Source organism: Paramisgurnus dabryanus, chromosome 3, assembly GCF_030506205.2.
Source record: "Paramisgurnus dabryanus chromosome 3, PD_genome_1.1, whole genome shotgun sequence".
NCBI classification, from domain to species: domain Eukaryota; kingdom Metazoa; phylum Chordata; class Actinopteri; order Cypriniformes; family Cobitidae; genus Paramisgurnus; species Paramisgurnus dabryanus.
The window spans coordinates 45,772,291-45,799,883 of record NC_133339.1 but is presented as its reverse complement, the minus strand read 5'-3'; the positions used below and the strand labels follow the sequence as shown (position 1 = coordinate 45,799,883).

Here is a 27,593-nt window from a genome sequence, read left to right as displayed (position 1 = left end):
TGTGTCCGCAATTAATGAAAACATTTACAAATATGTGTTATGTTCCACAAGTCTCTGTACCTGAACCTACTAACATTACTGTACCCGATCAAATGTTAAGAACTGTAGAATTGAATGGGGAAAAAGTCACTGCTTTACTAGATACAGGTTGTACACAAACCCTTGTGGAAAATGAACTTGTACCTGAAGTAAATATCTGTAGTGTCCCTCAGGTGATAGTGAAATGTGTACATGGGGAGGAGCGGCATTACCCGATCGCCAATGTGAATGTGGGAATAGAGGGACATTCCTATTTGATGAAAGTAGGACTTGCACAGGGTTTACCTTACCCAGTGATTTTAGGTCATGATTTCCCCGCTTTAGCGGACTTGTTAGCTGAAAAAAACACATGTAATGTAGTTTTGACTCGAGCGCAAAAATTACAAAATGAATGTGATGATACAGATAACCCTTTGATGTGTATGCCATTTTTTGATGCAGAGTTGACGGTGAATCCGTCAAAAGAAAAAAAATCAAGAAGGGAAAGGAAGAGGGAAAAGTTTAAAGGAACTACAGTACAGGGTACGGAATTAAACGAACCTGAGAAATTGTTGGATAGTGAGCAAGCTTTAATCCCTGGAAATTTAAGACAGCTGCAGAAAGATGATGCTGAGGTTTCGAAAATTCTTTACATGGTGATAGAAGCAGCACAAAAAGGGTTAAACGAGTGTGTGATACAAGGGATGTCTTTTTGTATACAAGATGATTTACTGTATCGCAAAACGGGTGAAAAATTGCAGCTGGTCGTACCATTTCAGGTACGTAATACAGTCATGACGCTGGGGCATTCCATTCCTTGGGCGGGACATTTGGGGAGGCGCCGAACTCACTCTAGAATTAGCAAACATTTTTACTGGCTGGGTATGAGTAAAGATATTGCTGAATTTTGTAAAACCTGTCCTGAGTGTCAACGTAGCGCCTTGCGCAAACCCCCTAAAGTACCGTTAATACCCTTACCTGTTATCGATGTTCCTTTCCAGCGGCTAGGGATGGATATTGTAGGGCCACTCGAGAGAAGTAAAACTGGCAATAAGTTTATGTTGGTCATTTGCGACTATGCGACGAGGTTTCCAGAAGTTTTCCCGTTAAGAAACATTAAGGCTAAAACTATTGCTTTCTGTCTAATCCAGTTCTTCTCTCGAGTGGGCATCCCGAAGGAAATACTCACCGACAGAGGGACGAATTTTACGTCTCTGCTTTTACAGCAGGTGTATCAGCTGTTGGGGATTAAAGGGTTAAAAACTACTCCTTATCACCCCGAGACAGACGGTCTAGTAGAAAGGTTTAATCAGACCTTAGTGCAAATGCTTCGCAAATTCGTGAACGAGGTGGGAAACGACTGGGATCAGTGGTTACCATACGTTTTGTTCGCTTATAGGGAAGTCCCCCAGTCATCAACCGGGTTTTCACCTTTCCAGTTGATGTACGGGCATGAGGTGAAGGGACCGTTGTCACTTATAAGAGAATTGTGGGAAGGGGACATGATCACTCGAGACAAACCGAATGTAATTGATTATGTGTTAGCCATGAGACAAAAATTGCAACGAATGACTGAACTGGCTACCACCCATTTGAGCGAAGCGCAGAAAAGGCAGAAGACGTGGTATGATAGAAAGACTGAGAGGCGATCCTTTGAACCAGGTCAAAAGGTTCTCGTAATGCTGCCTACGTGTGAAAACAAACTTTTGGGTAAATGGAGGGGACCCTATGATGTGATAAAAAGGATAGGCGCCACCTCATATGAGATCGCTATCCCGGGACAAGCACGCTCGCATAGGGTGTTACATGTTAATCTTTTGAAAAGGTGGTACCCGCAAAAGGAGAGCGCAGTGGCTAATTTAATCAGATTGGTGGAGAGTGAAGAAGAGATAGAAGAGCAATATTTGCCTGAGAGACAAACATTGCCTTCTGTTGATTTAAGTCACCTTTCTGATGAGCAGCGAATTCAAGTTCAGCGGTTGTGCGATCCAAATCTTTTTAAAAATCAGCCAGGACATACCACGCTTAAAAAGCATAAAATTGTGCTAAAAGAAGGTGCATGCCCAAAACGAATGAGCTATCGTATACCTGAGCGACTGATGACTGCGTTTGAGGATGAGGTAGAATTGATGCAGAAAATGCGCATCATAGAGCCATCGAACAGCGAATGGTGTAATCCGGTGGTATTGGTGCCGAAGAAAGATAATAGTCTGAGATTTTGCATTGATTTTCGCTATTTGAATTCTGTATCGAAATTTGATTCATATCCCTTGCCTCGTATTGAGGACTTGACTGAAAAGCTTGGTAAAGCTACCTTTATTAGTACTATCGATCTAAGTAAAGGCTATTGGCAAGTTCCATTAGATCCAGATTCGCGAGAGTTCACAGCCTTTCGTACCCCGAAAGGACTGATGCATTTCCGGGTGCTACCTTTCGGTTTGCACGGGGCTCCGGCAACGTTTCAACGATTAATGGATTCTGTGTTAAATGGTGTAGGAAAATTTGCCGCCGCCTACTTAGACGATGTTGTAATATTTAGTACATCATGGGAAGATCACCTTCAACATCTTCAGGTAGTTTTTCAGCGAATCAAAGATGCTGGATTAACTATTAACCCCGCAAAATGCGCGTTGGTTAAAAGGGAGACGGAGTACTTGGGCTATGTGTTGGGAAGAGGGGAGATTAAACCTCAAATACAGAAATTAAGGGCTATTCAATCTTGTCCGCTACCAGCCACAAAAAAACAAATAAGATCATTTCTAGGCTTAGTTGGCTGGTATCGGAAATTTATTCCCCATTTTTCTACCATAGCAGCCCCGTTGACAGACCTTATCAAAAAGGTAAAGCCCAACCAAGTACAATGGACAGCACCTGCCGAAGAGGCTTTTACGCAGTTAAAAGCTGCGTTGAGTACTGAACCAGTTCTGCGCAGCCCGGATTTTGGGAAACCTTTTATTTTACAGACAGATGCGTCTGAATTAGGTTTAGGGGCTGTTTTATTGCAGGAACAAAATGGAATAAGGCATCCAGTACTGTATCTAAGTCGGAAATTGTTTCCTCGTGAGACAAGGTATTCGGTAGTGGAGAAAGAGTGTTTAGCGTTGAAATGGGCACTGGATTCCTTAAAATATTATTTGCTTGGCCGAGATTTCCTGATTGAGTCAGACCATAAAGCATTGAAATGGTTACATGAGATGAAGGACACAAATTCTCGACTGACACGATGGTTTTTGTCTATTCAACCCTTTCGCTTTATAGTAAAGTACTGTCCAGGGTCTGAAAATAAAGCGGCTGATTTTCTTTCTCGCTCTCCGTGCGAGAATACTTAGGTGGGGGGAAATGTGATGGCTAAGGCCACACCATTAAGTTTATTTTTGTTTTTCTTTGATAATTGTTTTATTTTGTAGAGTGGTTTGTGTTGGCATGAATTTGTTTTATTTAAAATGATGCTGTGTATTTATTAGGTTTATTGTGACCCTTAATACTTATAAATTGTTTAATTCTCTTGCTAGAGTGCACGCTAGTAAATGAAGAAAATAATAAGTTGAGATTTGGGTCTTATTTTCATGTTTATTTCATATATTTATTTTTATTTATTTTTTTTGGGTTGTGCCACGGTTCATGACTGCAGCGTGAGTCGGAGGTCGGTAATTTAAAAAGCTTACTTTTAAAGTTTGAGTTGTAGTTTTTCAATAATTTGTATTTCTTTTTGTAAATAATTATATTTCTTTATTTTTATTTTCATTTGATGAATTTGGTGTTGATATTTTCTTAGTTTTTGGAATTTTGTGTTCACCCTAATTCCAGAATGGTTTGGTCGGCCAATTAAGAAATGCATAAGCTGCCGATCATTAGGTGATTGTTTGTGAGATCCTGGGAGAGCAATGCAACCAGGGTCTAAGTGTGGATAGATTTCCCTGTTTCCCGAATTTATGGGAATCTTTTTGATAAAAGAAAGATAAATAAATTGAAGTCTAAACGACATTGATTATAGGCAGTGGCTCCTGTGGTTTTTGGGCGAGAATCCTCACAGATCTACAGCAGTGTTTCTCAACTAAATACCTTGGCGCACCCAGAATGTTTTAGATGTCTCCTTCTTTAAAACATCTGATTTAACTCATTAGCTTGTTAGTTATTAGGGAGACATTCAGAAGCAAAACCCTATAGTGCATCTTACAAGTTTTCTTCTAAGTGAGCATTTTTATCAGGCTCTTAATACATTTTTTATTTTTGAATGGCCTGAGGCTGGGTTTTAACAGTTTTGTATTTGATGGACGTGTATCATTATCTAATTTTTGACAAAGGAGGCATGTAGCTCCTTATTTCAAACATTCTGGAAGGAGGTTGATGAGTTGAATCAAGTGTTTTATATGAGGTCGAGGTCTGAAGTAGAGGAACAGAGTTCTACAGTATAATTTAATTTAGAACTGTTTACTATCCTGGAGTTCCCCCTGTGGAATTAATGCATAACTATTGTATACAATAAAATATTATAATATATATAATATTTGCATCGTTAAGTTTGTGTACTTTTTTATATTTGTTGCCCAAAATCAAAATTTTTGAACCTGATAGTGAAATGATCACCAAAAACATAGAATTGTTTGTTATTTTTACTGGGTCTTATTAAGAATCTGATCAGCAATTAAGCTCTATAGGGAGTTATTAATGTTGTCAGTGAGCTAGAAAATCTTGGGATTATATGGATGAATATTTTCATACCTGAACATATAACACCAGCATCTTCACTGTGTCCACAGTCATGTGATCCTAGTCCATTGTGTTTGCACTCTATAAGGCTGCTCTCACTTCCCAAACATGCAACATCATCCAGCCAGATAGAGTCACTCCCCTGGCCAAAAGAAGCCTCACTGTTGGCACCAAGAGCTTTTTCACATCCCACCTGTCTGCACACCACATCAGCATCATTAATGTCCCAAGAGTCATCGCACACAGTTCCCCAACTACCATTGTGAAAGACCTCAACTCTACCAGAGCAGGAATTACCATTGACCAGTCGAACATCACCTGAAAAACAAGACAACTTCATTATAATTCAGTCCTTCTCAAACTCCTACATTGTTTTATTATGACAGACTAGTTGAAAATAATCATTGTGCTTTAGTAGAAAGAACCAAAATGTTTAACAAAAAAAAAAACAATTTTTTCCTCTATCTTACAACAGTATAATTTAATGTAGAAATGATCACAAAAATAATCTTACAACAGGATTAATGTCTAATGCATTAAATATTTGTATACTGTCAATACCATCATGATTGACATAAAGAAGCATAACCCAGCCAAGAAGACGACATTCGGATCAAATGCAGTGATTGGACGAACATTTTATGGTCCATGATAAGTAAATCCCTAAAGTCCGTTGTGTTTCTCGTTTCATGTGTTACAGTACTGATCAATCTACATGTTACTTAGTGCTGTAACTCATCCTAAAAAATTTACTTCTCAGAGTTTTTCAAAATAAAAATAAATTGGGTTTAAATGTCAGGAGTTCCTGTTGGGACAAAAGTAACACTTGTTACTGTACTTCAGTAAGAATTCTAATACTGTTGCATTATGTTGAAAATAGGGATGCACCGATAGGATTTTTTTGGGCCGATACCGATAGCAATTTAAACAGACAACTTCTGGCCAATACCGATGCCGATACCAATATTAAACACTTGTATACAATACTATACAGTTGGTCTATTAGCTAGTTTATTTCTGCATCAAATTATTTTTACTGAACATGGATTGGATCTAATTAACATTCAACTGACCAACATAATAAGAGAGACACAAATTAAGCTAAAACAAATATAATAAGACAGCATGACAACCTTCAAAGGTGGTTTTTGCTATTCAGCATTTATTTTATTAACAACATTAACAAATTTTTTTTACATATAATGGATTTCTTTATGCAGTTAATTAATAAACAATCGGTATCAGCCTTTCTCGTGCTATTGCCGATATGCCGATGGTTTCAAATTCATCAAAAATCGTCCGATAAATATTGGCGGCCGATACATCGGTGCATCACTAGTTGAAAATTTATATTATGCTTATAAAATTTCATTTTTATATATTTATACTGTTGGAAATTTTTTTATTCTCAACAATTCAAGTTTTTAATAGCGGGTTGCTTTTAAACATTTTTTATGAAACTAACCAAGTGTAAATACTGTAATGTTCCCTTCCAGTCGGTCACTACGACATTATGTCGTGACCAATGAATTGGGAATGCGCTTCGCGGGATCAATCTACTTCGAGAAACTACTTTAACGCCAATGAACTTGGCATGCAGGTATTTGCATCTGCCAGCTCCACCCCGCCACACGGGTATTTAATGAGCAGCAGGTGCAATACCAAATCAGCTTTTTCGCTTTGAAAGCCAGCAGATCATTTGCTATTGAGAGGCTCTCTCGTGCTCTGAAGTTCACTGCTTGCCTGAAGTTGGTCGGACAAACAGGACTGCAGTGGAGGGTCGCGGTTTTCCACCTCTTTGCTTTCTCAGTTTTAAACTTGAGTTGGAGTGAGTGCGTTGCATCTTTGTGCCTCATCAACTCAGCATAGCACAAAGAGTGATTTCCCTCCTGGAACCTGATGGGGTCTGCTTACCGGGCTTGTGGTGAGGCGGGTTCTGCCCTGCATTCAATGGCATTGCTGCAAGATTATCAGGCTAAGGCTCTGAGGGACCTGCATGAGGGAGCTCATGACTCGCCGGTCTTTTCAGACCTCCGTGCGGCTACTGACCTGGCACACTGTGTGACCAAGGTCACCACACAAGCCTTTGGATGTGCGATGTCCACCCTGGTGGACCTGGAGCGCCACCACTGGCTGTGTTGAAGAATGGTCTCCTGAATGCTAAGATTTCCCAGACTGGCCTTTTCGGTGTCCAACAGTTCTCGGCCGCCCAAAAGCAGACTGAGGCCACCCAGCTGCCCCTTTCGCTTCGTCTGTGCCTCAGCCTGTCAGCGTACAGGAACCGGCGGGCGACCTGAAGATAGAGGGGATCTCTCTTCGGGAGATTGTGAAGGCACCACTGCCCCCCAGAGGAGAACCAGGTGGGGGATCCTTGGTTTCAGTTATTTCCTGTTCCCACAACCACAAAAAAGAGCGAATTCTCCTTCCATCTCCAGCTCTTCAGAGTAAATTAGAGCTACGACCGGACTCATAACCCACCATCCTCCCTTTCCTCTATTGCCAGCAGATGCGTCGAGTGGCTTGGGACCGTCACAATGGAGTCTCACCTGTTGACCCTCTCATCTGTGGACCCGGGTGAGTGTTAGATTACACGACACTTCTGTCGGTGTGACCATGAAGCACACACTGGCGATCACCTCCACTGTGCTCGCCGTGGGTACACCGGTCATGCCGTTAATTCCTCTTGTTTGTTACCTGGGGAATTGGAAACAGCTTCCCAGCCCGTCGCGTTGGCTCTTACGCACAATCTGTCTCGGCTATGCAATTTGGTTCTTCAGGGGACCCCCCAAATTCACACTGCGTGTGAAGATTGTTGTCCAACTGGCGAATCTGAACGGAACCTCAGCTGCACTGGCATATAAATTGCCTCAAGTTGTGGGCTGTATCTTGCTCTCATCCATTTCAGCAACAAGCTCTGAAGCAAACTGTGTTAGTTCACACCGACAACACTATGACTGTATCAATACAATGGCGTATATCAATCGCCACGGTGGTTTGCACTCTCGTCACCTGTCGCAACTCGCCCGTCATCTCCTCGGCTGGAGTCCCATTTGTGCCATTCACATACCTGGGTCGCTCAATACAGTAGCAGACACGCTCTCATGAGCTGTGCGTCCGGCGAGTGGCAACTCCAATCAGTTCAGTTTGGAACATTGGAAACCTTTCGGCAGAACACGGATAGATCTGTTTGCTTCTACAGAGACAATCCATTGTCCCGTTTTATTCATTAACTGAGGGAACACTCAGTGTGGATGCACTGGCACACAGCTGTCCACGGGGTCTACACAAATATGCGTTTTCCCCCAGTGAGCCTTCTTGCACAGACACTGTGCAAAGTCAGGGAGGTCGAAGAGAGCATTTTACTGGTTGTGCCTTACTGGACTACCAGGAATTGTTTACCAGAACTAACGGGAGATGCTTACACGCTAAAATGGAACCAGTTTGTCGATTGGTGTACTTCTCAATGAGAAAACCCCAGAGAATGCCCTGTCAGCGTCGTGCTTTTATATCTTCAGCATCGGTTGAAGAAAAGGCTGTCCCCAGAGCCGATCCTGGACTTCTGGGGGCCCAAAGCAATTTGTGAGGGGGCCCTGTAATTGTGTTCATAAAAAAACATTCACTGTCTCTGCTTAAATGTAGCTATAAAAGTGTTAACTAAAACACGTTGGATTATCTTACAGCTGTACATTTTTGCCACATGTACATTACTGTGACACTCATCAGAATACTTTCTAATTATAACATTGACACCTGTTTTCTGAAAAGCCCAATAATCTGTTACATTAATACTTAGAAAACAAGGTCTACTGCCAAATATATTCTTTAAGAAATGTAGAACAAATTTAAAATTATGAAAAAAAATAAACCTAAATAGCTGTCAGATAAACTATAACAAACAACTCAACAGATTTTCTGATTTGTTGAAAAGGCACGATCAGCCTACAGAGGTAAACATACCAAAATACATCAATAATTCTCTAAAAACATGGAGGTTTGGCTCTGGCTGTCCCTCTCCACCATTTAAAAGTAGACATTACTGCGATATCTGTATACCAGGCTCTGATAAACGGTAGTTCAGTGGGTTAGCACGACCTGGTTATTAGGTTTTTAAGAGGTGCATGGAGACTAAATCCTCCGCGCCCTCCCTCTATTCCTTCTTGGGACCTGTCCCTGGTGCCAGTGGTGTCAAAAGTATTCATATTCATTACTCAAGTAGAAGTATAGATACTAGGGTTTAAAAAGACTTTTGTAGAAGTTGAAGTATCAACTCAAGCTTTTTACTCAAGTAAAAGTGAAAAAGTACTGGTTTCAAAACTACTTAAAGTATACAAGTAAAAGTAATGTAAGGAAAAAAATCATCATTACGGAAAAAAGCCTACACTGTAAAAAACAACCTATAGAATTTACTCAAAAAAATTGTTGTAACAATTTGCACTCACTTTGTTTGAGTAAATTATATCCTATATATTTGATTAAAAAGTACCTAAATTTAATTACTATGATAAAGTAAAAAAAATTAGGTAAGGTCTACCTATTTTTTCATAACTAATTACTTATAAAAAAATGAATAACATTAACCCTATTGGTATTAAGGCACAGATCTATTAAATTATTATTAATAATGATAAGCCATTAAGAAACATTACATATTACTTATTCAGAGAGGGTTGAATAAGAAAATAGTCATGCACAAGATTGCATAAATTGCTTGCTTTATTGACCAAATAACATTCTGTAAACATTTAAAACTAATTATTGGACGTATAATAACCCCAATACATTTCAAGTGAAATACAACATATCATAGTTTTACATAAAGCTTCTTGAACATATTATTTCATAAAACAAAATAAACCAAGGCTTCATGAGATGTTAAAAAACCATTAAAAGCAAGATTCCTAAATACTGTTCTTCACGTTATCATTAGAAAATTAAAGAAGACAATAATATGAGAGGAAAAACTGATCTCATTTACCTCAGTAGACTAGCATGCTATATCGATACAAACAAACATTTCAACTTCATTTAAAACTTATTAAGTGCAAAAATACAACTTCATATTATGCTATAACTCACAGTACACGTGCATAAAACATTGAACACTAACAAGAAGTACTTACATTCAATTTTAAGTGATTCAACTTCATATACAAGTCTCATATATAACATATGAACTCCGAAATACTTTTTTGAACAGACATTAAAAAGCGAAAGGCAACGTTAAGTATATATCCGTAAATGATAATAATAATAATAATAATAATAATAATAATAAAATGGCTTCATAAATGGATCCCTTCTAAAACAAAACTCAATATATTAACAGATAAATGCAAGAAAACTTTTACAGTAATTATCTAGCATCGACAGCTTTACCGTTGTTTGTTTGTCTGCTCGACGCCCTCCCGTCTGTATCGTACATCAACCGTCCGCTGCTCTCTCTCGTCACGTGGCTTGCTCAAGTTCAACCACTCATATTGAGCAGCTCCGCTGTTCACGAGATTCAGACATGTAAATAATAATAATGGAAGTTAATATTTTAATCATAAATATGGATATTTATTCGTATTCGCAGGTGCAAGAACTGGGCGATGTTTCATTCAAAGCTAACCTGACTGACATATTCTAACCTATCAATCTGTCAACAACAGAGACAGAGAAGCACGCAAATGACTAAACTTCTGGTAGATTTTACAGTTAACCAACTTAACATTTCCATTCATGATGATATCAACAAGTTAAATAAAAACTTACCTGTCAACAAACCGCAGTTCTCCCGCCGATATGATATGAAAAAATGGTGACTCGAGTCCCGCCTGGATGTTGATTCATGCGCACTTTGCGGTGCTAAGGCCAATATTTTGGGGTATATGTTACTTATTTTTTTAGTATTGCAGTTATTACTGTTAAAAATTGGATAGTGAAGGTAGAATATACCCATTATTTTTTATTTTACTTGCTAGCTTATATACTTAATTAAATTATAACTAATTTTCATGGGTTAAATTTAACACCCTCCAGAGTAATTTTTTACAGTGTAGGCCGCACCACAGGGGCCTTTTGTGCACTACCCTATCTCCTCTAAAACATGTTTCTAAAGGCCATAATAACTATAGTGTTATATTAAAAATGTTAATGTTAAACAATTTGGGATGCACTAGGGCCAGGGGTAGGCAACATCAGTCCTGGAGTGCCGATGTCCTGCAGATTTTAGCTCCAACCCTTATAAAACCTTGGCTACCTGTAGTTTCAGGTGACTTTATAGACCTTTATTAGTTTGTTCAGGTCTGCTTGTTTAGACCTGGAGCTAAACACTGCAGGACATCGGCACTCCATGTTGCCTACCCCTGCACTAGACTATCTGTTTCAACCACATACGGTACATGCCCATTAAAAATGAACGCATTTCAATACAATGCGAACAAATACATTAAAGCAGTGGTTCTCAAACTGGGGGCCACGAGATGGTGCCAGGGGCCCCAGTTTTATAATATTTTATGAAATACATTACTTTATTATAAATTCTGTGTAATTAAACCTTAAAAAATAAGGCTACTAAACAAAAGCAATACATTGTATAATTTAATATGTTTTGTTTAATTCAAATTGTAAGTTTTAGAATGTTTATGTCATACATTTTCTTTGGGGGGTCGTGAAGGAATCCACTGTACACAAGGGAGGCCGCAAAAAAAGGTTTGATAACCACTGCATTAAAGAACCACATATGTGTACTACTGAGCATTAACATGTGTTCCCTAGAGAGGAAGATATGATGACTACTTGCCTATAAATATTGTAATGGTGCAAAAAGTCAAACTTCAGAGCAGGGCCGCTGCTGGCAAAACTTCTACAGTGGTGCCCTCTTTAGTTAAAAAACAACAAAATCTCACACAACAATAGTATGTGTGAGAATAGAAATATGCTATTATTGTTTTCATTTAAAATTTTATTTTGACAGCAACACAAACTACAATTATACAAATATGCTAATATATATTATAGCCTATATTCCTGTATCTGTACTTGTGTAGCTAACAGACTTTAGTATACTTTACTTTAGTCAGTATAAATCCAAGCAATTAAGGAGAATTACTAAATGTCTTTCTTGTAAGTAAATTCAAAAAGTCAGGTTTAAGGAAACAGCTGATGTCTATTAACAAAAGCAAAAGTTGGTATGTATGGTTATGTGTTTGATTGATTTAACACTCAAGCATTCAGCTAAGTAGGTTTTGTTAATGCAAATAAAATTTAGGGTAGTTATAAGCATATACAAAACAACAGATGTCTTTAGCATAGATATCTTTGCCATGCTTCAAAACGCAACGCAGCACAATGTCATTTAAGTTGAACAACTGAAGTTATATGATATAAATTGGTATTGTTACACTATTTAAATCACACAGATGAGTTTAGTGATGGTCGTTTTCGAAGCACTGCTTCGTGAGGCTTCGAAACATTTACGAATCTTTTGTTTCGAATCAGTGGTTCGGAGCTTGTTTCAAATTGGCCCAAGTCACGTGATTTTAGCAAACGAGGCTTCATGACGTCATAACTGTTTCGAAACGTTTCGAAAATCTGATGGTTCACCACTAGGGGGAGTTGATCACATGACCAGTGTCTAATAGGTTTAGGTGAACTCGGGTCAGTTTTATTATGAAAGTTCATAAAACATTCATCCTTCTGACTAATAACACTGCCATGTTGTCTACTTTTTGTTTATAGACCGATTTAATGACAAAAATGTGCATAATTAAAAGGGTAGTAAGTTTTATTCATTTGTTTGCCCTAAATAAAGCTAAAAACACATAATACACTTTTAACTATGTCTTAATTAAGTTAAATAATTTTTTTAAACATATTTTAATAAAAATCTTGCTATTATTTTGTAAAAAAAAGTGTAAAATGTTTGGACACATCTGCTTATACACTATTTTGACCAGCAGGGGTCGCCAGCGTGTGTGGGTTTCGAACTGCTTCGAAAAACTGAATCAATTTTCGAAGCAATTGGTTCAATTGATTCGAAGATTCGAAAAGCTTTGTTTCTCCCATCACTAGATGAGTTGGTGTCAGCAGCCAGCTATACATTTACACAGGCTTGTGAATGTGAACTGACCTGAAAGTGATGCGCGAGTTTTATTTCGTACTTTTCCATTTGAAGACAGAATGCCGCGTTCTGTTACTGTTCAAACAGATGGCGGATGATATCAAAGCATCGCGAGAGCAAACTGCTCCGCATGCTTTCTAATCGCTCTCGCGGTTCTTTTATGTTTCTCTGTGCAGCAGCATCGAACAAACTTTTGATCATCTGCAGTCAGCTGGGGGCGGGGATTGCGTACAAACCAATAAGGTGTCGGAATTGTGTATGTTTATACTTCTCATCCAACCACAATCGCATTTATCTGGATGATGCAATTTATCAAGATAGGTTTTTTTAACGATGACAAGCCGGAATGAAAAAAGCAAACAAGCCGAAATAATAGAAGTAACGAGGCGATTTTTAAAATGTAAGGAGTAGAAAGTACAGATAATTGCGTGAAAATGTAAGGAGTAGAAGTAAAAAGTCGTCTGAAAAATAATTACTCCAGTAAAGTATAGATACCCAAAATAGCTACTTAAGTAAGGTAACGAAGTATTTGTACTTCGTTACTTGACACCTCTGCCTGGTGCTGAAAGCCTTACAGGACGCTCCCTTTGAGCCTCTGCAGTCTGTAAATGTCAAGTTTATAACGATGAAAACTTTGACTCTCCTTGCATTGGCCTCTGTTAAGAGGATAGGGGACTTCCATGCATTTTCGGTCGACGATTCGTGCCTTCAGTTCGGGCCTACTGAATCCAGCGTAACACTGAGACCCAGGTCCAACTACATGTCCAAGGCACCACCCCTTTCAGAGATCAGGTGGTGAGCCTGCAAGAGCTGCCTTTGGAGGAGGCAGACCCAGCCATGGCGTTGTTATGTCTTGTACGTGCACTGCGACTGTTTGTGGACCGAACTCAAAGCTCAGCTTTGTCTGTCACCAAGCTGAGGATGTCCAATTGGATTGTGGACTCCATCGCCCTTGCTTATCAAATGCAGGGCATCCCTTGCCCCTTTAATTTGAGTGCTCACTCTACGAGGAGTGTGGCATCATCTTGGGCATTAGCTTGTGGTTCCTCGCTGACAGACATCTGTAAAGCTGCTGGCTGGGTGACACCTAACACGTTTACTAGATTCTATATCGAGCCAGTAGCAGATGTCAAACCATGTGACTGTTCAAAGACTTCCATATGGGGAACCTATCGATTGTTCCATATTTATATGCCACCCAGTAATAACCTCTTTAGGGGGTTGCTTTCTCAGCGTTCCTAGTTTCGCTAGGAACTTCCCAGTTTGCCTAAATCACTACCGTGGGTTAAGGAACTTGTAGTGACCGGCCTTCCACAGGTAGTCCAGGTTCCGCCCCTTATGTGGAGGGTGGAAGATTTACACAGGCACTGGAAGGGTCAGCTTTAGTGGCGCTTTTGGTGGAAATTCCCAATTCATCGGTCACGATGTGACGTCGTAGTGACCAACTGAAAGGGAACGTCTTGGTTATGTATGCCAAGGTCTGGAGTTGAGAAACACTGCTGTTACGTATGTAACCCTTGCTGCCTGAAGGAAGCGAATGGAGACGTCACGTCCCGTCGCCACAGTTTGCTGTTCCACTGCTGATACCGGCCGGGCACCGATGCTTGGCTTTCTCAGCAAAAATAGCTGATTTGGTATTGAACCTGTTGCTCATTAAATACTTGCGGGCGGCGCTAGCAGATGCAAATACCTGCATGCCAAGTTCATTGGCTTTTTAGTTGTTTCTCAAAGAGTGGTCCCATGAAGCGCTTTCCCAATTTGTCGGTCACAATGTGACGTCTCTGTTTCTTTCCTTCAGGGAACAAGGGTTACATACGTAACCAAGACAATCTACAGCAGTGTTTCTCAACTCCAGACCTTGGCCCACCCAAAATGTTTTAGATGTCTCCTTATTTAAAACATCTGATTCAACTCAGCAGCTTTAGTGTGTTAATTAGGGGGATACTCAGAAGCAAACCCCTCTAGTGCAGTGGTTCTCAAACTTTTAAGACAGCGACCCCTAAAGTTAGATCAACATAAACTTGCGACCCCCACTACCACAGCACACACAAACAATAAACAAAACAGCTTGTTGTTTTTTTTATTTTTTTATTTTGAGCTTCATTAGCTGCACACAAGCAACTACTCTTACGTTTTAAGCACGTCACAACATTTTAACTATTTATTATCCAATGAATTATATGCTTACCCTTTAATGGGATGGGTGTACTTGTTTTTGGGAGCACAAAAGTTTAATCTGTGGCTTTATAGTTGATACGGCTATTCGCAGATCATCTTCCACATTAAGAAGTGATCGGTATTTATTTTTCATGTATGTAACGGCCGAAAAAGTCTGTTCACACAAATATGTAGATCCAAATGGAAGCAGTACATCCATTGCCACACCAGATAACTCTCTGTATTCCTCTGATACTGCAATCCAAAATTCTGGCAGTGTGGAATTGGAAAATAAAGTTTTTAAAGTTCGATCACTGGACAGCTCCAGCAAAGCGTCTTCCAGATTTGAGGGGAGATGACGCGGCGATTCAGAAAATGGTTGCCGTATCCAGTCATACAGTTCTGGTTGTGTGTTTTGTGGAAAGTATTTATGGAATTGTTCCAGAAGGCTGCGGAGATGACTAGTGACGTGTACTTTTACGTTGCTAAGACTCAGTCCGCTCTCCTCCAGATGTTCCTCCAGCTCAGGAAACATGTCCACATTACCTTGTTCAACTCGTTCAGCCCATCTTTCCAGTTTTTTCATAAATGCATCAACTTTGTCATTCATTGTCAGGATGTTTGTGTTTGGCCCTTGTAATGACAGATTAAGCATATTGAGTCTTTCGAATATACAGGCCAAATACGCAAGTTTTAACAACCAGTCTGGATCTTTCAGGTGGTGGGCAAGTTCTGGTTTTGATTCTTTCAGCAGTGAGTATGCTTCCTCACGCAGTTCATAAAGCCGACCGAGTGCCTTTCCTCGCGATAACCATCGCACTTCTGTATGAAAAAGCAATGCTTCGTGTTGGGAGCCCATCTCATTGCAAAGAGTGGCTAGCAGTCTGCTGCTCACAGGACGAGATTTTATGTGATTAACAATTTTGATTGCACAATTAAGAACACTGTGAAGCTCAGAATCAAGTGCTTTACTCGCAAGAGACTCACGATGTATGATGCAGTGTGTAAACTTAACATGAGGAGCCACTTCTAAAACTTTTGCCTTAAGTCCTTTGTTTTTACCTACCATTGCACCTGCACCATCGGTACAAACAGCAACACAATTATCCCATGAAAGTCCCATCTCTCTTAAATTGGTGTCCAGCTTGGTGAAAATGTCACTGCCTGTACAAGTCCCCTCCATCGCGGAGCAGAAGAGCATATCCTCGTGGAGTTTTTTGTCAAATGTGTATCTGATGAATGCCAGCAACTGAGCAGAATTAGACACATCGGTTGATTCATCGATTTGTAGTGCATACTTTTTCCCACATGTTCTGTCAATCAATTGACTCTTAATGTCTTTTGCCATATCATGTATGCGGCGAGCTACTGTGTCATTCGACAACGGGACAGTCATAAGCTCACTTGCTATTTTCTCACCATGCATGGCCCGACACATAGCCACAGCAGCAGGCTTTATAAGTGTTTCCCCGATTGTGTGTGGTTTTTTAGTCTGCGCTATTAAGTACGCAACCTCATAAGATGCCTCCAGAGCATTCGCAGTAACTTTGGTTTGTTGTGCAATTATGCGCTTTTGACACTGTAATTCCTTCTCCTTTCGACGGAAAAAGTCTAAAGGCTTTTCAACACAAGTAGGATGCTTTGTCTCCAGATGTCTCTGCATTTTTGCCGGCTTCATACTTTCACTGGCGAGCACTTCCGAACAGATTACACACTGAGGATGTTGTACGTCGTTGACGGTAGAATAAGTAAATCCATACTTTATGAAATCCTCTTGATATTTCCGACGTTTTCTACTTTGTCCAGAAGAGGCTTTGGTTTTATGTTTAGTTGATGAACATGGTTCAGATTCCTCAGGCAGACTGTCCACAATTTTCTCAGCATTTTTTGATGTGCGAATTACAAATTTATCCATTTCTGCGGTTGTGATTTGCACGTGCAGCTGCGTGCTGTGTGGTGATAACTGTCAAGCAAGTCGCCGCATTGTGATGTCATGGTCGCGAAATATTACTTAGTATTATATAAAACTAATTGTTCTGTTTTTTTAAAAGCACAACATATTTATTTGTTACGTGTATGAATAATATTAAAAACACATTATTATCAGAAAATATTTAATTTATTTTTCAAACTGTCCCGCGACCCCTCGAAATGATTCCGCGACCCTCCGAGGGGTCGCGACCCCCACTTTGAGAACCACTGCTCTAGTGCATCTGACATGTTTTCTTGCAAATAAGCATTTTTATCAGCCTCTTACTAAATTTTGCCAACAAACCAGTATTTCTGAATGGCCTGAGGCTGGGAATAAATGGTTTTGAATTTGATGGATGTGTAGGATCATCTCATGTTTGATAGATGGCGTTTAGCATTTAGCTCCTTATTTCAAAAATTCCGGAAGGAGGTTGATGAGTTGAATCAGGTGTTTTATATGAGACGACATCTAAAACATTCTGGGAGGGGGGTCGAGGTCTGTAGTAGATGAACAGAGTTCTACAACATAATTTAATTTAGAACAGTTTACTATCCTGGAGTTCCCCCTGTGGTATTAATGCATAATTATTGTATAAAAATTAAATATTATAATAGTTGCATTGTTAAGTTTGTGTACTTGAGGGTCGTCTTTGTTATTTGGTGCTCAAAATCAAAATGTTTGAACCTGATAGTGAAATGATCACCAAAAACATAGAATTGTTTGTTATTTTATTGGGTTTAACTAAGAATCTGATCAGCAATTAAAGGAGCATTTCACCCGTAGAAACATTCATCTTTATTGAAAGTGTGTCATATTTGTAGTCGAAATGTAACATAGAATTTGGTGCCTATTTGACCGAGAAAAGACGTGTTTGTAGTCTCACTCCCTTAACAAAGATATTGGACTTCCTTATTTCAATGATGCAATATGATGATTTTTACATCATTGAAAGAAGGAAGTGCAACACTGAAATCTGTATTTCTCCTGTCTCAGCGGCAACTGAGAAAATTATGCATGACCATTCAAAAACATGACTGGGGTTCTAACTATACAAAGCTTTATGCAAATGGGTGAAGTGTCCCTTTAAACGATATATGAAGAAAATTAACATTGTTTTTAGAAAATTTGGGGATTAAATGGATGAATATTGTCATACCTGAGCATATAACACCAGCATCTTCACTGTGTCTACAGTTATGTGATCCTAGTCCATTGTGTTTGCACTCTATAAGGCTGCTCTCATTTCCGGAGCATTCAACTTCATCCAGCCAGATTGGGTCACTCCCCTGGCCAAAAAAAGCATCACTGTTTGGACTAAGAGCTTTTCCACAGCCCACTTGTCTGCACACCACAGCAGCATCATTAATGTCCCAAGAGTCATCGCACACAGTTCCCCAACTACCATTGTGAAAGACCTCAACTCTACCAGAGCAAGGATTACTACCATTGACCAGTCGAACATCAGCTCCTAAAAGACAAGAAAACTTCATTATAATTCAATCCATGTCAAACTCTTACATTGTGCTATCGTGCTTGGTACCTTGCAAGTGATTATGAATGCGATATTTCCCCGCTAGTTTAGCATCATTTTTTAGAGTGTGTGTGTAGTAGGTCAGATCAGTATGTGTAAAAAATTGTATGTCTGAAACCTGTAAAATGTAAAAAACATTAGGCAAGAAGTACAACCCCAAAACAGAAAAAGTTGGGACACTGTAGAAATTGTGAGTAAAAAAGGAATGGAATAATTTACAAATCTCATAAACTTATATTTTATTCACAATAGAATATAGATAACAAATCAAATGTTGAAAGTGATACATTTTGAAATGTCATGCCAAATATTGGCTCATTTTAGATTTCATGAGAGCTACACATTCCAAAAAAAGTTGGGACAGGTAGCAATAAGAGGCCAGAAAATTTAAATGTACATATAAAGGAACAGCTGGAGGAGGACCAATGTTTAGGAATGGGAATGTTGTCCCATTCTTGTCTAATACAGACTTCTAGTTGCTCAACTGTCTTAGGTCTTCTTTGTTGCATCTTCCTCTTTATGATGCGCCAAATGTTTTCTGTGGGTGACAGATGTGGACTGCAGGCTGGACATTTCAGTAGTCAGATCCTTCTTCTACGCAGTCTTGACATTATAATTGATGCAGTATGTGGTCTGGCATTGTCATGTTGGAAAATGCAAGGTCTTCCCTGAAAGAGACGACGTCTGAATGGGATCATATGTATCTAGAACTTGGATAAACCTTTCAGCATTGATGATGCCTTTCCAGATGTGTAAGCTGCCCGTGCCACACACACTCATGCAACCCCAAACCATCAGAGATGCAGGTTTCTGAAATGAGCGCTAATAACAACATGGGTTGTCATTGTCCTCTTTAGTCCGGGTGAAATGGTGTCCCAGTTTTCCAAAAAGAACTTCAAATTTTAAATCGTTGGACCACAGAACAGTTTTTCACTTTGCCACAGTCCATTTTAAATGATCCATGCCCAGAGAAAATGCCTGCGCCTCTTGATCATGTTTAGATATGGCTTCTTTTTTGACCTACAGAGTTTTAGCTGGCAACAGCGAATGACACGGTGGATTGTGTTCACTGAAAATGTTTTCTGGAAGTATTCCAGAGCCCATGTTATGATTTCCATTACAGTAGCATTCCTGTATGTGATGCAGTGCCGTCTAAGGGCCCGAAGATCACAGGTATCCAGTATGGTTTTCCAGCCTTGACCCTTACGCACAGAGATTGTTCCAGATTCTCTGAATCTTTGGATGATATTATGCACTGTAGATGATGATAACTTCAATCTCTTTGCAATTTTTCTCTGAGAAACTCAGAAAACTATTTTTCGCTGCAGCATTGGGGGAATTGGTGATTTTCTGCCCATCTTGACTTCTGACAGACACTGCCACTCTGACAGGCTTTTTTATACCCAATCATGTTGCCAATTGACCTAATAAGTTGCAAATTGGTCCTTAAGCTGTTCCTTATATGTACATTTAAATTTTCTGGCCTCTTATTGCTACCTGTCCCAACTTTTTTTGGAATGTGTAGCTCTCATGAAATCCAAAATGAGCCAATATTTGGCATGACATTTCAAAATATCTTACTTTCAACATTTGATATGTTATCTATATTCTACTGTGAATAAAATATAAGTTTATGAGATTTGTAAATTATTCCATTCCTTTTTTACTCACAATTTCTACAGTGTCCCAACTTTTTCTGTTTTGGGGTTGTACACAGATGATCTACTGCTTCTGAAGAGATGCATTGGATGGAAACTATTTTATACCATGAGGCCACAGAAGCTATGGAACCGCCAGATTTAAAAAGTGAATACCGTATTTTCCGGACTATAAGTCAAACATTTTTTCATAGTTTGGCTGGTCCTGCGACTTACTCAGGCGTGACTTGTAAGTTAGTATGAATTATTTTCAAGTCAAGAGACAACATTACCGTCTACATCCGTGAGAGTCCGCTATATGCTGCTCCTGTATTTATGTAATTCAATGGATTCAGTGATGCGGAGTGACGAGCCCGTGAACTTGATGCTCGTTGGCATGTTTGGTTCATTTAGTCTATTCAGCCTTCCAGGTATGTTCAGTTTGCTATCGAGTAAATAACTGATAATGTTACGTTAATGTACAGACATCTATTCAGCCTGCTGTTCTGTGTGCTATTGTTTAGTTGAATAACTTGCCTTTCCAGATTAAATGTCTGTTCCTCGGCTTGGATTTTGTGAAATCATTTTCTAAATAAATGCAACTGTAATCAATTGCAACGTATGTATATTTTTTCCTCTACAAAACGAATTTTTGATTGATGCGACTTATTGTCCGGAAAATACGGTACACTCTTTAAGAAAAAAATTACAAAAGTTGTCACTGGAACATTTACAAAATGTACCTGTAATCTGTTTTTTTTTTACATAACTGTAATAGATTACAGATACCATTTTTTTGCATTCTGATTATGTAATGCCATTACATGTAATGCATTACTTCCCCCTATGGGGCAACAGTTATGAGCACGCTACAAACTCCCCACCATCCGCAGCACACACACACACACACACACACAGTATAAAGTAATCTGATTTTAGTTTGTGAATTTTACATGAAAAGATTACTTATTGCAGCTTTAATGAATTGAATAAACTAAAATCTAAGTATTAAAGTAGATCAGGGATTGGCAACTTCGGTCCTGGAGGGCCGGTGTCCTGCAGAGTTTAGCTCCAACTTGTCTCAGCACACCTGCCTAAAAGTTTCTAGTATGCCAAGTAGTGATGTTAGGTTCTTGAACGAATCGTTCTTTTGAGCCGGTTCTCAGGAAGTAACCGGTCGAGCCGGTTCGCAAATCGAACTGAATCGAACTTTAGTTTTGGGCATAGGTTCCGGGTTGATGACGCAGGACGCACAGCCGAAATAGCACGTCGGACTCGTAAAGACCCGGACGAAGTTTGTCGATGATTGCCGAGGCGAGGATTGCCGACGATTCTGACGGATGAGTTGCTGACACTGCGTATGAATCACCGAGGATTTGAACGAGCCTGATATGCAAAGTTTTTTGTTTTATTAGTTTCTTGATATGTTTCTTTTATTAGAAAGCTTTAGTTTTGATACGATTTATTTTGCATGCAAATCATTGTAGTTGTTTAAGGAAGACCAATGAGTTTAACACACAAGTTTATTTATTATTACACAAATCTGCAATTGTGCATCAGGCTTGTCAAAACTGGTCAATTATATCTGGCATTTACTATTTATTTATTATGTATGATCCGCGATTTAAACTGTGACCACAAACATTACTAACTTGTGAATGCAAGGCAATAAATCAGCTATGCCTTCACAAAAACAACTTTTTATTTAAATGTTTTAATGTGTTGACACAAACGACTTTATTTGAATGTTTCATTGATACAATAAATGCGTAGTAATGTAATTTCTTGATGACGTCAGGAACCGGTTTTTGAACCGGTTCAATGAACCGAACTGTCCGAAAAGAGCCGGTTCGCGAAAATGAATCAGACTTTGCATCACTAATGCCAAGTAAGACCTTAATTGGCTGCTTCAGGTGTGTTTAATTATGGTTGGAGCTAAACTCTGCAGGACACCGGCCCTCCAGGACCGAAGTTGCCCATCCCTGAAGTAGATGATTGAACGAAAGTTAAAGAGGAAAAACGTCTACCTACCAGATGCAGAACTCAGAGCACAGGCTGTTGAGATAAATAAAGAGTCTAATGTAAATGTTTCTTTTAAAGCTTGACACAAACTGTAACAAAGTTTTTTTAAATAGATGAATTAGACCAGAGCCCAGAAACCTTTTTTTGTAATGTTTAAAAAGCAGTGAGTGATGGTAAATGTTCACAAATTTTAGGCAAAGAGTGGCTACTTTAGAGTAGCTAAAACAACATATAAGTTTAAACAATATTTTAGTCGAAACATAATTTTCATAGGCAAATTAAATTTGTGATTTTCCATTAATACATTTACTATTATTCTAATATGTGGAAAAATAATAAATGAATTACTTTTGAACAGTAATATATATTCTGATTATTAAAGTATTTAGCATATAGTAGCATAAATTATTTCAAATGTTTTTGAGTCCAACCTCGAACAATTAACTTTCAGTTTGTTTTTCAAAGACCTGAAATTTCTTTGAATTCATACTTAATATAAATAAACTACTTTTGCTTTTTGAAGAGATAAAACATTGCTGATAGATATACTGGATTATAACAACACTTTACATTTTAGCATATTAAATTTTAAATATTTATGCTGTATTTACTGTAGAAGATGATTTAGTGCAGATTGAAGACTGAATTTACCTAAAATCAAAGAAAGAAGAGATCTTCGCATTGTTATTCTTGTGTTGTTTCTTAGTGATCCAACAATAAAATGCATATCATGCGGATCCTAAACTTGTAATCCTGTTAGTGAAACTGACTTCTGTTTATGCATGTACAAAAACGGACAAAAAAAACGTGACAAAAATAAAGCAAGTTTCTATATCTCTCACCAAGCCCACTTCCTTTCCCTTGTCATACTCTACAGCAGCGTTTTTCAAAGTGTGGGGCGGGCCTCACTGGTGGGGAATAGGAACATTACAAGTGGGCGTAACAAATGGGAGGAAATTTGGTAATTTTGTGCCCATCTCTATTAATTCCTTTTTTATTGACCAGATCCTCAAAACGACACATTTAAATATAAGCCTAACTTAAAACAAAATCAGACTTTGAAGAAAATGTCACGCGAAACCATAGCCTACAAGAATGAATTAACGTCTAAATTTTAATTGAAGGGGAAAAAAAACTTTAATGTGGAGAGAATGCTATAGGAGGTAGCGGGTATAAAAGTTAACAATGAAGTAAGTTTGTGAACAATAAGTTTGTGACACGGAATGAAAAAAAGGAGATTCAGCACTAGCATAGACAACCAAGACAGACATGGACCTAATAAACCAAAAAGCCAGCCGAAAAGAAAGTATGATGACTTTTGTCAGAGACAAAATGCAAACACAGTTGCATTATTATTATTTAATTTTGAACAAATTCTTATTCCATGCAAACTGATAATACATTTGCACGTTTATTTACTCTATTAAAAAGTGTTTTATGTTGTTATGTTTTAAGAATATGATGTGATTAAAAAAAATTTACCGGTTAAACATAAAGCCTACCTGTACTTGATTACCATTTTGTTGAGGCAATTGGGAATAAGTGGGGCTCTGAACTCTTCCCTACATCCAAAGTGGGGAATGTCAGAAAAAGTTGAGAAATACTGCTCTACAGAAAATATTTAATTTGTTTAAAAATTTGTCTTATTGATTGGTTTATGGTTAAAACAACACATTATTTTCCACATTATTTGTGTAGCTCCAGATATTTGTCTTCCTAAAACGCATTGATTTTGTACAAACTCAACGATCTGAAAAGCTCTGTGTCCCTGATTGGCCAGCTAATCTGTACGTTGTGATTGGCCTGAATACCTCTGACATCAGATGGAAATGTGACGCTCGTTACCATGTTTGAAAGATTCGCTCACAATGCAATGCTAACAGGAGTTAACTTACAGACTGTGAGTCCAAGTGGGAGGAATTATGATAATGCCGTTCTTGTCTACATCACCAATCCCAGAAAGTAAACTGTTGCCTACAATCTGTGTGTTTGTTGTATTCCAAGAAAAGAGATTTACGTTGGAGACGATAACTCACGTCATTGTTTACTTTGGGGTTTGTACCTTTTGCATATCGTTAACATGAACTAACACACCAAAGGAAATGTGAAATCATGAATTTGACCATAGGTGCTCTTTAACTCTAATGCAGCTGAAAAAAGAGCCTTCTTTAATTAATGCCTGACTATGAGGGGCTATACAAGCCAAAATTCATTCTGGCACTTTCACACACATACATTCTCCTTTCATTTACATACATCCTTCTTTCACATACATCATTTCTACACTCTCACACACATACATTCTGCTTTCATACGCATACATTCTCTTTTCAAATACAAACATTCTCCTTTCACATACATACATTTCTTCTCTTACACACATACATTCTTATTTTACATACATACATACATACATACATTTCTACTCTCACACATATACATTCTCCTTACACATGCTTTCACTCCTTTTTTGTTGGTATCCATTACTTCCTCTTTTAGAAGGAAGTCACTCTTAGATCAGGAAATACATGTGCAAGAATTGATCAGTTCTTCCTCACAACTTAACCATGATGCTATTTAAAGTCATCCTGTTTTCTTTCAAGTACACTTTTGGTGAAAAGTAGCAATGAACATGACATCAGACAATTGTTTTATAATGTGCTGGAATGTACTTAACAAATGCAAAGGATAGGAGATGATTCTTTAGGGCAGTGGTTCCCAAACCTGGTCCTCGAGGCCCCCCTCCCAGAAAGATTTAGATGTCTCCTTATTTAACACACCTGATTTAACTCATCAGCTCAGGGAGACATGTTTACCATTTTTGAAGTAGGCTGATAAGTTGATTTAGGTGTTTTAAATAAGGAGACATCTAAAACTTTCTGTCAGGGGGGCCTGACACTTACACTAACTTATAAATTCAAGTGGAAATTGTTAAACTCATTTTTAAGTTATGTCAACTTTTTAAAGCCAAAACTTAAAATAAAATACAACCCCAAATCAGAAAATTTTGGGACACTGTAGAAATTCTGAGTAAAAAAGGAATGGAATAATTTATCTCATAAGCTTATATTTTATTTACAATAAAATATAAATAACATATCAAATGTTGAAAGTGAAACATTTTAAAATGTCATGCCAAATATTGGCTCATATTAGATTCAATGAGAGCTACACATTCCAAAAACAAATTGGGACAGGTAGCAATACTCTGATCTGATGGGAACAAGTTGGCCTATCAATATTTCTATATTTTTTCTTCAGTATTTATGTAAAATTTGTTCTAGTTTTATATTATCAAAAGTTAATCAAAAACATTATTTTATTCATTTTATTCATTCTTTCCAATTAATTAATTTGCTACCACACTGTATATGCTTTATTTGTTGAAATTAAATAAATCTTATTTCAGTTAAACTCATAGTGATATTGAATGTTCTGCTGTCAACAGACCTGGAACTACTCAAAAATAATGCACACCCATAAAATGTTTCTCAACCAATTAAGCATAAACCGTTATACAGTGAGGAAAATAAGTATTTGAACACGCTGCTATTTTGCAAGTTCTCCCAATTAGAAATCATAAAGGGGAAGGTGCATGTCCACTGTGAGAGACATAATCTAAAAAAAAAATCCAGAAATCACAATGTATGATTTTTAACTATTTATTTGTATGATACAGCTGCAAATAAGTATTTAAACACCTGAGAAAATCAATGTTAATATTTGGTACAATAGTCTTTGTTTGCAATTACAGAGGTCAAATGTTTCCTGTAGTTTTGCACACACAGCAGAAGGATTTTGGCCGACTCCTCCACACAGATCTTCTCTAGATCAGTCAGGTTTCTGGCCTGTAGCTGAGAAACACGGAGTTTGAGCTCCCTCCAAAGATCCTCTATTAGGTTTAGGTCTGGAGACTGGCTAGGCCATGCCAGAACCTTGATATTCTTCTTACAGAGCCACTCTTTGGTTATCCTGACTGTGTGCTTAGGGTCATTGTCATGTTGAAAGACCCAGCCTTGACCCATCTTCAATGCTCTAACTGAGGGAAGGAGGTTGTTCCCCAAATCTCGCAAAACATGGCCCCGGTCATCCTCTTCTAAATACAGTGCAGTCGCCCTGTCCCATGTGCAGAAAAACACCCCCAAAGCATGATGCTACCACCCCCATGCTTCACAGTAGAGATGGTGTTCTTGGGATGGTACTCATCATTCTTCTTTCTCCAAACACGTTTAGTGGAATTATGACCAAAAAGTTCTATTTTGGTCTCATCTGACCACATGACTTTCTCCCATGACTCCTCTGGATCATCCAAATGGTAATTGGCAAACTTAAGACGGGCCTGGACATGTGCTGGTTTAAGCAGGGGAACCTTCCGTGTCATGCATGATTTCAAAACCATGACGTCTTAGTGTATTACCAACAGTAACCTTAGAAACGGTGGTCCCAGCTCTTTTCAGGTCATTGACCAGCTCCTCCTGTGTAGTTCTGGGCTGATTTCTCACCTTTCTTAGGATCATTGAGACCCCACGAGGTGAGATCTTGCATGGAGCCCCAGTCCGAGGGAGATTGACAGTCATGTTTAGCTTCTTCCATTTTCTAATGATTGCTCCAAAAGTGGACCTTTTTTCACCAAGCTGCTTGACAATTTCCCTGTAGCCCTTTCCAGCCTTGTGGAGGTGTACAATTTTGTTTCTAGTGTCTTTGGACAGCTCTTTGGTCTTGGCCATGTTAGTAGTTGGATTCTTACTGATTGTATGGGGTGGAAAGGTGTCTTTATGCAGCTAACAACCTCAAACAGGTCTAATTTAGGATAATAAATTGAGTCGAGGAAGACATTTTAAAGGCAGACTAACAGGTCTTTGAGGGTCAGAATTCTATCTGATAGACAGGTGTTCAAATACTTATTTGGAGCTGTATCATACAAATAAATAGTTAAAAAATCATATATTGTGATTACTGGATTTTGTTTTTAGATTATGTCTCTCACAGTGGACATGCACCTACGATGACAATTTCAGACCCCTCCATGATTTTTAAGTGGGAGAACTTGCAAAATAGCAGGGTGTTTAAATACTTATTTCCTCACTGTATAATACAATTTTATAAACATTTACAAAATAAATAATAAATAATCCAACATTTAGCCAAAAAAATATATGTGACCGTGCTGGCAGAATTAGTCTGAATGAGCTAATTTTCAAAAATTAGTAAGCATAGTCAATTTCGAGGGTTCAAAAGTAAAATCGCTGCATACCTTAAAATCATTGGTAAAACTAACAGATTTAGCACACACAAAGTCAAAAACAATATAGTAAGAATATATTTTAAACGTAGTTTTTCTTTTATTGCTTGATTGACATTGAGACAAATGGCTTTAAGATGTAATGCAAGCATCTAAAATAATGTTACACATCAGATATTTTTTTCCAAATTCAGTAAACC

The 27,593-nt window shown here is 38.4% G+C and overlaps 1 protein-coding gene across 2 annotated transcripts in view; it reads right to left on the bottom strand.

Moving 5' to 3' along the window:
- LOC135744848 (scavenger receptor cysteine-rich domain-containing protein DMBT1-like) overlaps positions 1–22,977 on the bottom strand; it is a 31,444-nt gene extending 8,467 nt beyond the window's left edge. For both annotated transcript variants that reach the window (XM_065263223.2, XM_065263224.2), the window contains exons 1-4: positions 22,803–22,977; positions 22,161–22,184; positions 18,118–18,429; positions 4,741–5,046 (exon numbers count right to left, since the gene is read on the bottom strand). In XM_065263223.2, the coding sequence (XP_065119295.1) occupies positions 4,741–5,046; positions 18,118–18,429; positions 22,161–22,184; positions 22,803–22,878 (718 nt within the window). In that variant the 5' untranslated portion in view covers positions 22,879–22,977. The remainder of the gene's footprint in view (positions 1–4,740; positions 5,047–18,117; positions 18,430–22,160; positions 22,185–22,802) is intronic.
- Positions 22,978–27,593: the final 4,616 nt, after the last annotated feature.